This window comes from Hyla sarda, chromosome 2 (genome assembly GCF_029499605.1).
Source record: "Hyla sarda isolate aHylSar1 chromosome 2, aHylSar1.hap1, whole genome shotgun sequence".
Taxonomy (NCBI): domain Eukaryota; kingdom Metazoa; phylum Chordata; class Amphibia; order Anura; family Hylidae; genus Hyla; species Hyla sarda.
Genome location: NC_079190.1, coordinates 244,662,374 through 244,676,326, shown reverse-complemented (window position 1 = coordinate 244,676,326; position 13,953 = coordinate 244,662,374). Strand labels below are relative to the sequence as shown.

The following is a 13,953-nucleotide window of genomic DNA, read 5'->3' as shown; positions in this document are numbered from 1 at the left end:
CTTTGCCAAATGACCGTCCCCTATCATGTCAACTACTTTTGTGGAGTCCATCTCACTAACTGGAATTAAATCCATAAAGCTGCACTAATACAAAATGAATATATTGCAAAGTATCTCAGCTTTTTTCCCCATATGGGTATATTGAATTATAAAAAACACACAATTACTATTATTCTCTAAAGGGAAGAAATCAAAGGCAGTTTATGTTGTTATTTATATAGCTTGAAGTAGTAGAAACATAACATATGGTACAGTAAAGACACATAAAACATATTGAAGATGTAAATAATATACACACAAGTACTACACGTACTGTGTGGTGACAGTATGGACCCAGAAGCTGAGCCACATTGATAATGATGACCCTTGCTAAAACATTATTAATCTCAGCGAACAAGAAAAAATGATGCCTTGGTAGCAGTTTTCAATACAGTTTATGTACCCCTGCGTGGTATATAAACTGGCTAGGAAAAAATAAAAAGGTTATGCCTCTCAAAAAGTGTGGTGAAAACTGATTAAGAAAAATGCCCTTGTTATGAAGGCCAAGACTAAATAAAAAAGGTGGGTCTAAATAATTGGGAAACCAACAAAGCTTTTTTCTTTATTGGAAAGAAGTTTAGGCAATTCTTCCATTCTTCACCTAAATCATCCTAAGTTAGTGGTGACCCCAATATGTGTGTCTCTTAAATACACTACTGCCTCTCGTCATGTGTGGTCCGACAGGAGAACATATATGGGCTCTCATCCGGAGTCTCGTTTTGGGACGCAACCATTGATTGCTTTCCCCAGCCTACGCAGGATATGGCAACTAGAAAAAGTTGGGCAAATGTAAAAGTAACACAGCGAGGCAGGACAACCAAACCCTCAGCGTTTCTTATTAACTCCGGCAGATCTTCCAGGAGAACATTTACAGTGATACATGGATATGCAAACACCTGGACAAGCCCTACAAGACCTACAATGCTATATTCACTACTCTTGAGGTGTCTGTCAGTGAATCTTGATGCAGTCTGTCTTAGGGTGCATGCACACCATGTTTTCACTCTACGGGTGCTGGATCCGGCTGGGGGAAAACCGTGCGCTCCTGTACTCCAGCCGGACCGACACCCTAATCCATTGACTTTAATGAGCCGACCGGAGTCACCGTTTTACTCCAGTCGGCTCATTTTTTACCCATATCCGGTTTTCTGACCGGACCTCAAAACGTAGTATACTACAATGGATTAGGGGTCGGTCCGGCTGGAGTACGGGAGCTCACGGTTTTCCCCTCCCCCAGCCGGATCCGGCACCCGTAGAGTGAAAACGTGGTGTGCATGCACCCTAAACCTTTGCAAAAACCTCCTCATCTAGCTCCTTCTGGCACAAAGATACCAACAGTGACAATGCAATAATGTGCCTACATAATGGTCAGTGACTTTAGTGTGTTGACTGACTGCATGAATGCACAATGGGGAATGGAAAATGGACTATATAATGGTTGCTATGGGCGATGGAGGTAACAATAATCTAGTCTTGATTTGCTCTAAAGGTTACGCTAATACCTATTTGACAAAACACCATGATCATTATAATGTGAAATGTGAGACAGCACTATTAAAGTCATGGTTGGGCTAAGGATTCCTTTGTTACCATTAATGGGGTCCTTTCTATTATAAAGCAGCGATGGCATTAATGAACTACTCTTTATTATCTATTTATTAATCCTTCTCAAGCCTATGGATTGAAGCAAGACAATATGTATGCTATGAAAATGTCATTACTTAAGACTCAAGACTATCTGGCTATTATATAGCGTTGCTGGCTTTTAAAATTGTATATGCTATTTTAGATAAAGAAATACCTCTGCCTTTAGGAGTGGTGAGAAATTGTAATCCTGCCTGGTGAATTGTGTATGCAGACATTTAACCCCTTAAGGACCAAGCCCATTTTGGCCATAAGGACCAGGCCAATTTTATTTTTGATTATAAATCATAACTCTTTTATATTTCCATCCACAGACCCATATGAGGGCTTTTTTTTGGGATCACCAATTTTACTTTGCAATGACATCACTTATTTTACCATAAAATGTACAGCACAACCCAAAAAATATAATTTATGTGGGAAAATTGAAAAGAAAATTGCAAAGCAATTTAGCAAATTTTGGAAGGTTTTGTTTTCACGCTGTACACTTTATTTTCTAAAAATGACATGTTTTCTTTATTCTGTGGGTTAATATGATTAAAATGATACCCATGTTATATGCTTTTCTATAATTGTACCGCTTTAAAAAAATCTCAAACTATTTTAACAAAATTAGTATGTTTGAAATTGCCCTATTTTGACCACCTTTGACCAATAGCACTGATCAGTGTTATCGGTGATCTTCTGCTCTGGTCTACTCGATCTCAGACCAGAGCAGAAGACCCCTCAAGGACAGAGGCAAGTGAGGGGACCTCCATCCGCCATTATGGATGATCGGATCCCTGCGGCAGCGCTGCGGGCGATCCGATCATCCATTTGAAGTACAGCACTGCCGCAGATGCTGTGATCTGTATTGACCACGGCATCTGAGGGGTTAATGGCGGACATCCGCACGATCGCGGATCTCTGCCATTACTGGCGGGTCCCTGGCTGCTGATAACAGCCGGGACCTGCCGCGCAGGATGTGAACACCGGTCTGGTGCTCGCGGTCATGGCGGAACGTAAATGTACCTCATGGTGCGTTAAGTACCACGGCACCATGACGTACATTTATGTCCATTGTCGTTAAGGGGTTAAACCACTGACTGTAAGTACTTAGCACTTTACGTGAAAATGCTTACACTCACACAGATACGGTGGGTGTATGGCTTATCTGACCATAGGACTTATCTGACCATAGGGCGATACACTATATTATAGTGAACAACCAAGTGAACTGTGAGTCTGCCCCTCCTTTTAAATATCTGAGAACAAGAAAAGTCAATTCTTTTCAATAGGCATTGTATATTTTTTATCTGTCCTATGTATAGGACCCCAACCATCCAAACTCAACCACAAATCAATAAATCCATGAAATCTCCGGTTGGGGACAGGTCTAGAAATCAAAAGGAAATGTCGCCAATGAAGGTGAAATTGGGAGGGATTATAAGATATAAGATATTACAGGAGGAGAGAGGATTTGGACCTGAGGAGACAGAAGACACTTCTGCACATGTTTTGACAAATATATTAGCAGAAAGTCAAAAGTATAATAATTCTGTATGAGAACTCACTATATAAATAAGTGCTCTTACTGGTAGTAGATAGATCCAGATAGAGTTATCTCCTCTGACTGTCTAAAATACATGCCCATTCATCTCGACCAAATGGGTATGCTGTACAATATCACACTGCAAGACACTGCTGGCTACACTTCAGGTCAAACTACTGTCAGCAGTTGGGATAGTAGGCTTTACGTAGGTTGAGGCACACATACAAGATAAATAGACCTGAACTGGGTATACAGAAATACACGCTCATGCTACAAAAATCATCCCATTAAGATATATAGAACAGAAATATTCAGGTCTAGAAATGTCTGCAGCTATGCTGCTGCACTTGCACATACTCCTGAAAGTGAATGGTTTTGCCTATTTATTGTGCTTCTATTGAAACAAACCCTCTATATAGACACTGCTCTGTGCTCTCTCTACATATGCGAGGGGTATATACATATATTGTAAACATGTAGCAAACAGTAAGAATGAAAGCTTTTTAAAAAAAAATAAAAAAAACAAGAGACGTATGTGTTAGACATGTCATTCAAGTGCCACCTAGTGGATCTAAAATACAGTGTGACACACTAAAAAGTTATAGATTATTTGTCTATTAATTATATATAGGAATTAGGTTATAGAATGATTGTATTTGTGTTTATTTTCTAGTGTGTTTTTGCAAATTATATTGTCAAAAAGAAAACTAAATCCTTAATCTTTTCTAATTCTTACTTTGCTGTGTTTTTCCACATCTGCCTACAATTTTTGCACAGTATTGTAGGTTTTTGACAGTGGGCAAGAAAGGTATTAAAGATCCAATTCAGCAATATAAACCACTGGAACCAGGGCTTGTCTGATCTTTCAGGGTGGACTTGCACACCAGAGAATTCTGCTGTTACATTGATATGAATAGAAATTACAGAAATCCATATGTTTTCCATAATTTGAACTACTTTTTAGATATTTCCACCAAAAAATCTAACACGAGTGAATATACCTATATTGACCACCTAGTATAAAGGATCTACTTAGTGTAATATAAGCTTTTACTCCATGGCAGCTGTTGTTGGGATGGGCTCCTTAAAAGAGAAACTGACAACTAGTTCCCCCGCACTAAAGCCAGTATACTGGGTGGGTGAACAGGTGAAGAGCTGTAAAAAGAAGGGTCACTCACATTTATCGATGAAGTATTCCCTGAGTTATAACTGTTTATAATACCATAGTTATTGTGCAGCTCTGCGCAATGGAGATGGGGAACCGACTTGCCCAGCTCCCCTGCTTCATTAATATTGCCTGCCCGGCCCGCCTCCTTCCTGAATATGCAATCAAACATCTTCACGTCTGTGACACAAGAGCCTGCAGGGGGGGATGAGCACTCTGCTCCGAGAGCTGAGCGCAGGTGCCGCTGCCTCGTTACACCCGGAAGCCAGGTGTAGCAAGGAGCAGAGGGCTCATCCATCATCCCCCACTATAACTAATCCTATGAAACATTCAAAGACAGGTTAGAAAGGAGTTTATTATTCTTAGGATACTCTAAATATGTAATGCCATGTTCCATGCTTTCATCTATGTAAAATGTTCCTTTAAAAAGATAAAAAAAAACTTTTCCAACACAAATAAAATACAGTTCAAAGATATGGATCTTTGCAAAGATTGTTGGAATGGAGGATATTTGGAATAGAAAAAAAAAGCAGAAACATGAATAGAGCACTGGGTTTCCTTACCTGTTCTTGTGACTTGAAGTCTGCAAAAGTTGGTAGTTGAATTTGTATCTTTTGATCAGTGTTAGTGCTGGGATAAGAAAGCTGCCAAGATAGAAGAATCTTTATAGAGCACAATTGTATGAGTCTGCATTGTACCTAAATATATTTGTGATTTCATACATAGGCATAAGGGACATTTTTGGCTTGCAGATATGTCACATATTTATTAAAATCCCACACTATGTATAATATATTTGAATCAACTGTGTAGACCGGGCATAGGCAACCTTTGGGACTGCAGATGTTTTGGACTACATCTCCCATGGTGCTTTGGCATCATGGGAGATGTAGTCCAAAACATCTGCAGTGCCGAAGGTTGCCTATGCCTGGTCTAGTGTGTACATGCTAAGCAATATACTGATTGACCAAGAAGAAAATAATGCCTTAAAAGGGTACTCCGCTGCTCCAGCGTTCTGAACATTTTGCTAAGAACGCTCGGAGTGGGAGGTCGTGATCGTGACGTCACAGCCATGCCCCCTTCATTCATGTCTATGGGAAGGGGCGTGTTAACCAACACGCCCCCTCCCATAGACATGAATGGTGGGGGCGTGGCCATGATCACGGCGTCCGACTCTGAGCGTTCTGAGCAAAATGTTCTGAATGCTGGAGCACCAGAGTACCCCTTTAAGAAGAAGTTGTTGGAATTTAATGTTACTGGAATCAAATTGAATGGGATAGAATATGAGAGTAAAAAGTTATTGGGAAAAACTGTATAACTGAAAGGAGGCTATAGTGCCTTGTCTTGCCTCCTCCATTCTGGATATGGTTGGGAATGGAGGCATACAAGTTCCGTATGGCATCCTGCAGTACATTTGTCCACAGATTTGACCAAGGAAGTGTTGCAATCTGGCAGAGGCTTTCCTGGGTAACACTTGTTGTGTAAGGGTTAGCATTAATCTTCTTAAAAATACCACTTGAAAGCCCTGCCATTAGAGACAACACACGTGGCCACAGAACATCCTGAGCTGATAGTGACCCTCATATCAGTACAATGGCTCTCCAGATCATCACACCAGCAATTAGGGCAGTGTGTCCCTCCACAGCAAAGGCAGGATCTTCTAACTCAACCATTCATGAGACTACTGCAGAAGAAGGAGAATGCCAATGGCAGGACACGTGATCGGTACTATGACACCAAGTTTCCTTCTGCCAAGTGCCTGGAAATGGTCCAGACAGAGACTGGGATGTGTAATGAAGGTGCCATCTGTGTCTGGATGGTGGACAACCAAACTGTGGGAGCTACTCCTGCTTGTCAGTGGATCAAAATCCTATTTACTGGTAATATGTCTGGGCCATCAGAAGCCTTTTTGCTGTGTGTGCATGCCCTTGCGTAACCACTGCTTCTAAAACTTCCTACCAGCTTGGCCACAGTGGCCTAGGTGGCAGGGAATCTTTTGAAACTATAATCCTGATTCTTGCCAAATGTATTTTAGTGTGTCATAAAGGCATGTCAACATAAATCTCTCACCAAAAGGAATACTACCTAGAAGTAGCCTCTGAGACCCTCTTTTTAGGGCAGCGAGTGAGCACTTTTATGCCCTTTTGTGGCAAGACCCAGTGTCCTATCTTATACACCTGTAATCCTTTACATATCTGCCATAACTGTATGTGAGTTTTGCTACAATCTGACATGTGGGTGCATTATTTATTTGTCAATAAGTGTACTTAAAAAAACACCCTGATCATACAGCACTGATAAAATCTCTTCATAGCATTTACTTCTTTTACTCAGTTTTACTTATTACGAAATCAGTCATTACCTGTGATACACATGGTCTTGGAGGTAGTGCAGGAGGAGGTGGTATCCATCCACCTCGAGGAGCTATGTAAACCAGAGAAAACTATTTAGTCATATCTTTAGTGTACACATCATACTATATACAGTATACATGTGTTTAATGATGCAGCAATGTAAAATAATGCCACACTACGTTTTTTTTATTTTTATAATAACTTAGAATGCAAGTTCACAGATGCCTAATTTGCCTCCGTAGGGTTCTTTGTTTAATGTTTTTAGCAGCAGGGAATCCCGAACACTTGTCTCGAATCCTTTTTTGTATGCCGATCCTTAAAATGAACCTGTACTGTAGTTGAAAATGTGGCAGAGCAGAGAGCCATTGGCCTGCAGCCTACAGTAAGCCAGGAGACGCACAACATCACTCATTACACTGCCTGCACCAAGAAGAGGAGAAAGAAGACCCTGCTGCTTGGCATGGGAACAGGGAATGATGTTGGTGCAACCCCCAAAGGGGAAATATTAATGGAGAAGGGGACATACCTACTGGGGGAACCAAATAAAGGGGGCACCTACATATTTGGGGAACCTACCTAATGGGGCCTAACCTATCAGATCCCTTCTGGCTGCTCACAGACCGTCCCCACCCAGCTCCAACTGTACATTGCTGCTGCTCCTATCTCTATAGTAAACAATTAACAGTCCTCTAAGTTATGTGGAAATATGTTTTTTTTTATATCTAAAAAAATTTTTTATCACAATTACCGCTATAAAAATACAAATTCTTATGAGGAAAAGACTGCATGGCCCTTACGGTCAGTTCAAACGATATCCAATAAAATCTAAATACTAATAAACAGAAAATATGAATAAAAGAATGGCATATCAGTATACTATCATGTTAAAACATTATTATATATAAGAGGCTTTATTCAGGACTATAGTAGCTTAGTAGAAATATGTTACAAAGAAGCTGTTTGTTGTAATAATCCTGTAGTTTGTACCAAATACATACATACAGCTGATAAGTACTGGAAGAATTAAGATTTTTAAACAACGTAATTTACAAATCTGTTTAACTTTCTTGTACCAGTTGATTAAAAAAAATGAATGTGCCTGGGCCCCCAGTTTCCCCACATCAGGTAGCATAGTTTCCCCACATTAGGTAGCATAGATTCCCCACACTAGGTAGAAGTTTCCCCACATTAATTAGCATAGATTCCCCACATTAGGTGGAATAGCCCCCCCAACACACACACAGACACACACAGAGACACACACATAGACACATATATATACACACTTACCTGGCCTGCGCAGTGCTTCTCCTCACCGGTGGCGGCCTAGTCAGACACGGCTTGGTCGGCTGCAGACTCACTGTTTAAAGTGCACACTGCGCTATTATGCGCCGTGGTAGCTTTAGAACAATGGCCAGCGGTGGCGCAGCGAAGGGCAGCAGGCCCCCTCACATGCTGGGCCCCTGGACAGCACAGGCGATATGTCCGCCCCAGGTCCCTTTATTGAATTGCAAGCCTTCCATAAGATTAAGGAAGTAGCCAACTCAGCCATGAAGGGGTTTTCCCATGTTAGAAAGTTATTCCCTGTCCAAAGGATAGGGGGATAACTATCTGATTCCCGGGATGCCAACAACGAGGAACACTTAGTGTGCACTGTAACATTACACTAACTCGCACACATCCTCTACTTTTCACTTTGTGGTGGCCATTCTTGCCACCTTAAGAGACAGAACCCACAGTCAAACTAATCTCAAACCTTGCCACCATATTTTCCATCAGGCCTGGATGATAATCACACAATGATCTTCACTTCAGTTAAGCTAATACTGTAAACTATTTGCACTACCATCACCTTTTTTATCTATCCCTAAACCAATTAAGTCTGTTCTTCCTATGTCTTACTGCTACATCAAACATCACAAATTTTGTCTATCTATTTATGCATCTGTATACTGTATGTTATGTATTTCTACACTTTTCGCCATGTATTCTATAGCACAATGTACAGTAAAATAATAAAAATGGTACTGTGTTGAAGATGTAAAATATAAAAACCTGGGGAATGATGTTGTATTATTCTACTCAGATCCAAGGAAGAAGCCCTTGAATGTGTTTTCTGTGGTCTTGGGGGCGGAGTTGGAGGCTCTTCAACTTTCTTCATGGTCTCTTCAATTGAAGTGTTAGAGTAAGACCTGAATAATAAGGTGAAATCAATTAGCTTGATTGATTCTGTGTTGACTTGTATGTGGTATGATGGTTAAAAGGGAAATATCAGCCAAAATGACAAACAGAAAAAAGCCCATTCAATATCATAGCTTAGAGCAAACCAAGTTGTGAACTAGCAATACACAAAGTGAACATGGTGCCCCATTGGTTTTACCTTAAAGTGTACCTTTCATTACAGGTAATTTTCAGGAAAGGCTTTCATGTGTGTCATGGGCAGCCTAGCTTCTATGATCGCTCACACTGCACACAGCAGGGAATTCTGCTCTTCTTTGTCTCTATACACATACTAAAAGCAGCAGCAGCATGGAGGACATTATAAAGCAGTACTGGGCATTCTAAGATATTAAAGGACATAGAAACATAGAATGTGTCAGCAGATAAGAACCATTTGGCCCATCTAGTCTGCCCAATAATCAGAATCCTATCAATAGTCCTGGAGGATAGCCTTATGCTTATCCCATGCAAGGGAGGCTATTCCATGAAGGCTATTCCATGCATCCACTACTCTCTCTGATAATACTTCCTGATATTACTTTTAAACCTTTGACCCTCTAATTTAAATCTATGTCCTCTTGTGGGAGTTTTTCTTCTTTTAAATATGCTCTCCTCCTTTACCGTGTTGATTCCCTTTATGTATTTAAAAGTCTCTATCATATCAACTCTGTCTCTTCTTTCTTCCAAGCTATATATGTTAAGGTCATTTAACCTTTCCTGGTAAGTTTTATCCATGTACTAGTTTAGTAGCTTTTCTCTGAACTCTCTCTATAGTATCTATATGCTTTTGGAGATACGGCCTCCAGTACTGTGTACAATACTCCAAGTGAGGCCTCACCAGTGTTCTGTACAGCGGCATGAGCACTTCTCTCTTTCTACTGCTTATACCTCTCCCTATACCAGTGGTTCTCAACCTTTTTTGGCGACTGTACCCCCAAAGGCTGAAAGTATGTCCGCGGGTACCCCCTCGCACGGAACTTGCGCGCAAGGGGTACCCGTGGACAAAAGGCATCTTCTTACCTTAATACTTATGCATCCCCCCTCCATCTTAATCCCTTTGTGCTATTATTCCCCCTCCATCTTTATCCCCTTATGCCAGTATTCCCCCTCCATCTTAATCCTCTTGTTTTATTATTCCTCCCTCCATCTTAATCCCCTTGTGTTATTATTCCCCCCTCCATCTTTATCCCCTTGTCCCATTATTCCCCCTCCATCTTTATCTCCTTGTGCCAATATCTCCCCCTCCATCTTTATCCCCTTGTGTTATTATTCCCCCTCCATCTTTATCCCCTTGTCCCATTATTCCACCTCCATCTTAATCCCCTTGTGTTATTATTCCCCCTCCATCTTAATCCCTTGTGTTATTATTCCCCCCTCCATCTTTATTCCCTTGTCCCATTATTCCCCCTCCATCTTTATCCCCTTGTGCCAATATCTCCACTCCATCTTTATCCCCTTGTGTTATTATTCCTCCTCCATCTTTATCCCCTTGTTTTATTATTCCTCTTCCATCTTTATCCCCTTGTGTTATTATTCCCCCTCCATCTTTATCCCCTTGTCCCATTATTCCTCCTCCATCTTAATCCCCTTGTGCTATTATTCCCCCTCCATCTTTATCCCCCTGTGTCATTATTCCTCCTCCATTTTAATCCCCTTGTGCCAATATTCCCCCTTCCTCTTAATCCCCTTGTGCTATTATTCCCCCTCCATCTTTATCCCCTTGTCCCATTATTCCCCCTCCATCTTAATCCCCTTGTGCTATTATTCTCCCCTCCATCTTTATCACCTTGTCCCATTATTCCCCCTCCATCTTAATCCCCTTGTGCTATTATTCTCCCCTCCATCTTTATCACCTTGTCCCATTATTCCCCCTCCATCTTAATCCCCTTGTGCTATTATTCCCCCTCCATCTTTATCCCCTTGTGTTATTATTCCTCCTCCATCTTTATCCCCTTGTGTTATTATTCCTCCTCCATCTTTATCCCCTTGTGCTATTATTCCCCCTCCATCTTAATCCCCTTGTCCCATTATTCCCTCCTCCATCTTACTCCCCTTGTGCCATTATTCCCCCCTCCATTTTAATCCCCTTGTACCATTATTCCCCCCTCCATCTTAATCCCCTTGTGCCATTATTATCCAATATGGCAAAAGGGGATCAGGGGAGGGGGGAATAATAGCACAAGGGGATTAATATGGAGGGGGAATAAGGGTACAAGGGGATTAAGATGGAGGGGGGAATAATGGTACAAGGGGACTAAGATGGAGGAGGGAATAATGGGACAAGGGGATAAAGATGGAGGGGGGATAATGGCACAAGGGGATAAAGATGGAAGAGGAATAATAACACAAGTGGATAAAGATGGAGGGGGAATAATAACACAAGGGGATAACGATTGAGGAGGAATAATAGCACAAGGGGATTAAGATGGAGGAGGAATAATAACACAAGTGGATAAAGATGGAGGGGGAATAATAGCACAAGGGGATAAAGATGGAGGGGGAATAATAACACAAGGGGATAAAGATGGAGGAGGAATAATAACACAAGGGGATAAAGATGGAGGGGGGAATAATAACACAAGGGGATAAAAATGGAGGAGGAATAATAACACAAGGGGATAAAGATGGAGGGGGAATACTAACACAAGGGGATAAAGATTGAGGAGGAATAATAACACAAGGGAATAAAGATGGAGGAGGAATAATAACACAAGGGGATAAAGATGGAGGAGGAATAATAACACAGGGGGATAAAGATGGAGGAGGAATAATAGCACAAGGTGATTAAGATGGAGGGGGGGGGGGATAATCAACCCTCCCCCCCTCCATATTAATCCCCTTGTGGCATTATTCCCCCTCCATCTTTATCCCCTTGCGCCATTATTCCCCCCTCCTCTGATCCCCTTTTGCCATATCGGATACTAATGACACAAGGGGATTAATATGGAGGGGGGGGGGTTGATTATCCCTCCCTCCATCTTAATCCCCTTGTGTCATTATTCCCCCCTCCCTCTGATCCCCTTTTGCCATTTCCCCATTCCCCCCCCCCCCCTCCATATTAATCCCCTTGTGCCATTATTATCCGATATGGCAAAAGGGGATCATAGGAAGGGGGAATGGATGCAAGGGGATTAAGATGGAAGTGGACAGGGATAATGGCGGAGGGGGGATGGGGAGAAATAAAGCACAAGGCATAAAATTTTAATGCCTTGTGCTTTATTACTCCCCATCCCCCCTCCGCCATTATCCCTCTCCCCTCCATCTTAATGCCTTGTGTTCCATCCCATACATCCCCGCTCCGTCCCATACATCCCTGCTCCGTCCCATACATCCCCCCTCCGTCCCATACAGTCCCCCTCCGTGCCATACAGTCCCCCTCCGTGCCATACAGTCCCCCTCCGTGCCATACAGTTGTTGTTAACTTTTTGTTTTTATCCTTTACCTGTCATCCTGTGGTCCCCTGTGGCCTGTCCTTAGATGCAGCGCGCCCCGTTCGGCGGGGCCGCACTGACGTGTGGCGTCCTCCTGCGCTGTGCGGCAAGTCCGCACAACGTCAGGGGAGGTCACACGTCTCCCCGACAACCACGCAGCTCACTCACAGTAGCCGCGGCCGCAGCTCGGGCCGCGGCTACTGTACAGTGAGCTGCCGCGGCCGTTCTCCGCTATGTGCTGTCAAATACTGGCCAATGCATGGCCGGTATTTGACAGCGCTTTCGCGTATCCCCTGACAGCCCCTGGCATACCTCTAGGGGTACGCGTACCCCAGGTTGAGAACCCAGGCCCTATACATCCAAGCACTCTGCTAGCGTTTCCTGCTGCTCTATTACATTGTCTTCCTACCTTTAAGTCTTCTGAAATAATTACTGAGGTCAGGACTGTGTCAAATATTCTTTATTCTGCCCTTGGGTTTTTACACCCCAGGTGCATTATTTTGCACTTATCAACATTAAATTTCAGTTGCCAGAGTTCTGACGATTCTTCTAGTTTGCCTAAATCCTTTTCCATTTGGCATATCCCTCCAGGAACATCAACCCTGTTACATATCTTTGTGTCATCAGCAAAAAGACACACCTTACCATCGAGACCTTTTACGACATCTGAGGCTAAATTAAACTTATCCCCTATCCACAGGATAGGGGATAAGTGTCTGATCGCTGTGGGTCTGAATGCTGGCACCCCCCGTGATCTCCTGCACGGGCCATGGCTCTCCCATGCAGGAGGCGTGCTGGCCGCAATGTGACATCGCGGCCGACATGCCTCCTCCATGTAGTTCTATGGGAGAGGTGGGGAGGCAGCATTCATGCCTCCCCGCCTCTCCCATAAAACTGTATGGGGAGGGGGCATACCGTCGATGCTATGCGCATTAGCCGCTTCCATAGAGCTGCATTGCGGGGCCCCACGCAGGAGATCGCAGGGGTCCCAGCGGTCGGACCGCCCGCGATCAGACACTTATCCCCTATCCTGTGGATAGGGTATAAAGTTGTATTTTGCCGCAGATGTCCTTTAATCCAGTCCTGGATGAGATCTAATACTTTCAGTAAGATGTAATGTTTCTTTATAGTTTCTGCTTGCTTCTGGCTCACTTTATTTCTTTCTCCTTGCCCCTTCCCCTCTTCTATAGACTTCTATAGGCAGCATGTAACTATTCCCTCAGTGAGCTGTTAATCCAGTTTGTAAACACAAAATGAAATATGGCTTATTTCAGAATGAATAAATGAATGAAAGTTTAGCTTGCGGAGAGTAGCCTGATAAAAAGGAGTAAGAGGCAACTTTATTTAAAAAGATATATTACAACTTTATTGAACTAAAGGGGCATGTGTCGTTTTTTAACTGTACTATGTAACATTTCTTATATTGTTATACACTGTTTTGTACCTTTGTATTGATTTATGAAAAGTTTGTTGTAATAAAAGAGACCATTTAAAATTACTTTATCAAAGCAGTATTTTACTTAGTATTTTACATCAGTATATGTAAGCCAAAGTTAGCAGCGAATCCAA

The 13,953-nt window shown here is 42.4% G+C and overlaps 1 protein-coding gene across 3 annotated transcripts in view; it reads right to left on the bottom strand.

Annotated features, from left to right (window-relative positions):
- The window catches only part of REPS2 (RALBP1 associated Eps domain containing 2), a 158,927-nt gene that overhangs the window by 13,476 nt on the left and 131,498 nt on the right, over nucleotides 1-13,953 (bottom strand). For all 3 annotated transcript variants that reach the window (XM_056556814.1, XM_056556815.1, XM_056556813.1), the window contains 3 exons: nucleotides 8,789-8,925; nucleotides 6,742-6,803; nucleotides 4,943-5,023 (listed from right to left, as the gene is read on the bottom strand). In XM_056556814.1, the coding sequence (XP_056412789.1) occupies nucleotides 4,943-5,023; nucleotides 6,742-6,803; nucleotides 8,789-8,925 (280 nt within the window). The remainder of the gene's footprint in view (nucleotides 1-4,942; nucleotides 5,024-6,741; nucleotides 6,804-8,788; nucleotides 8,926-13,953) is intronic.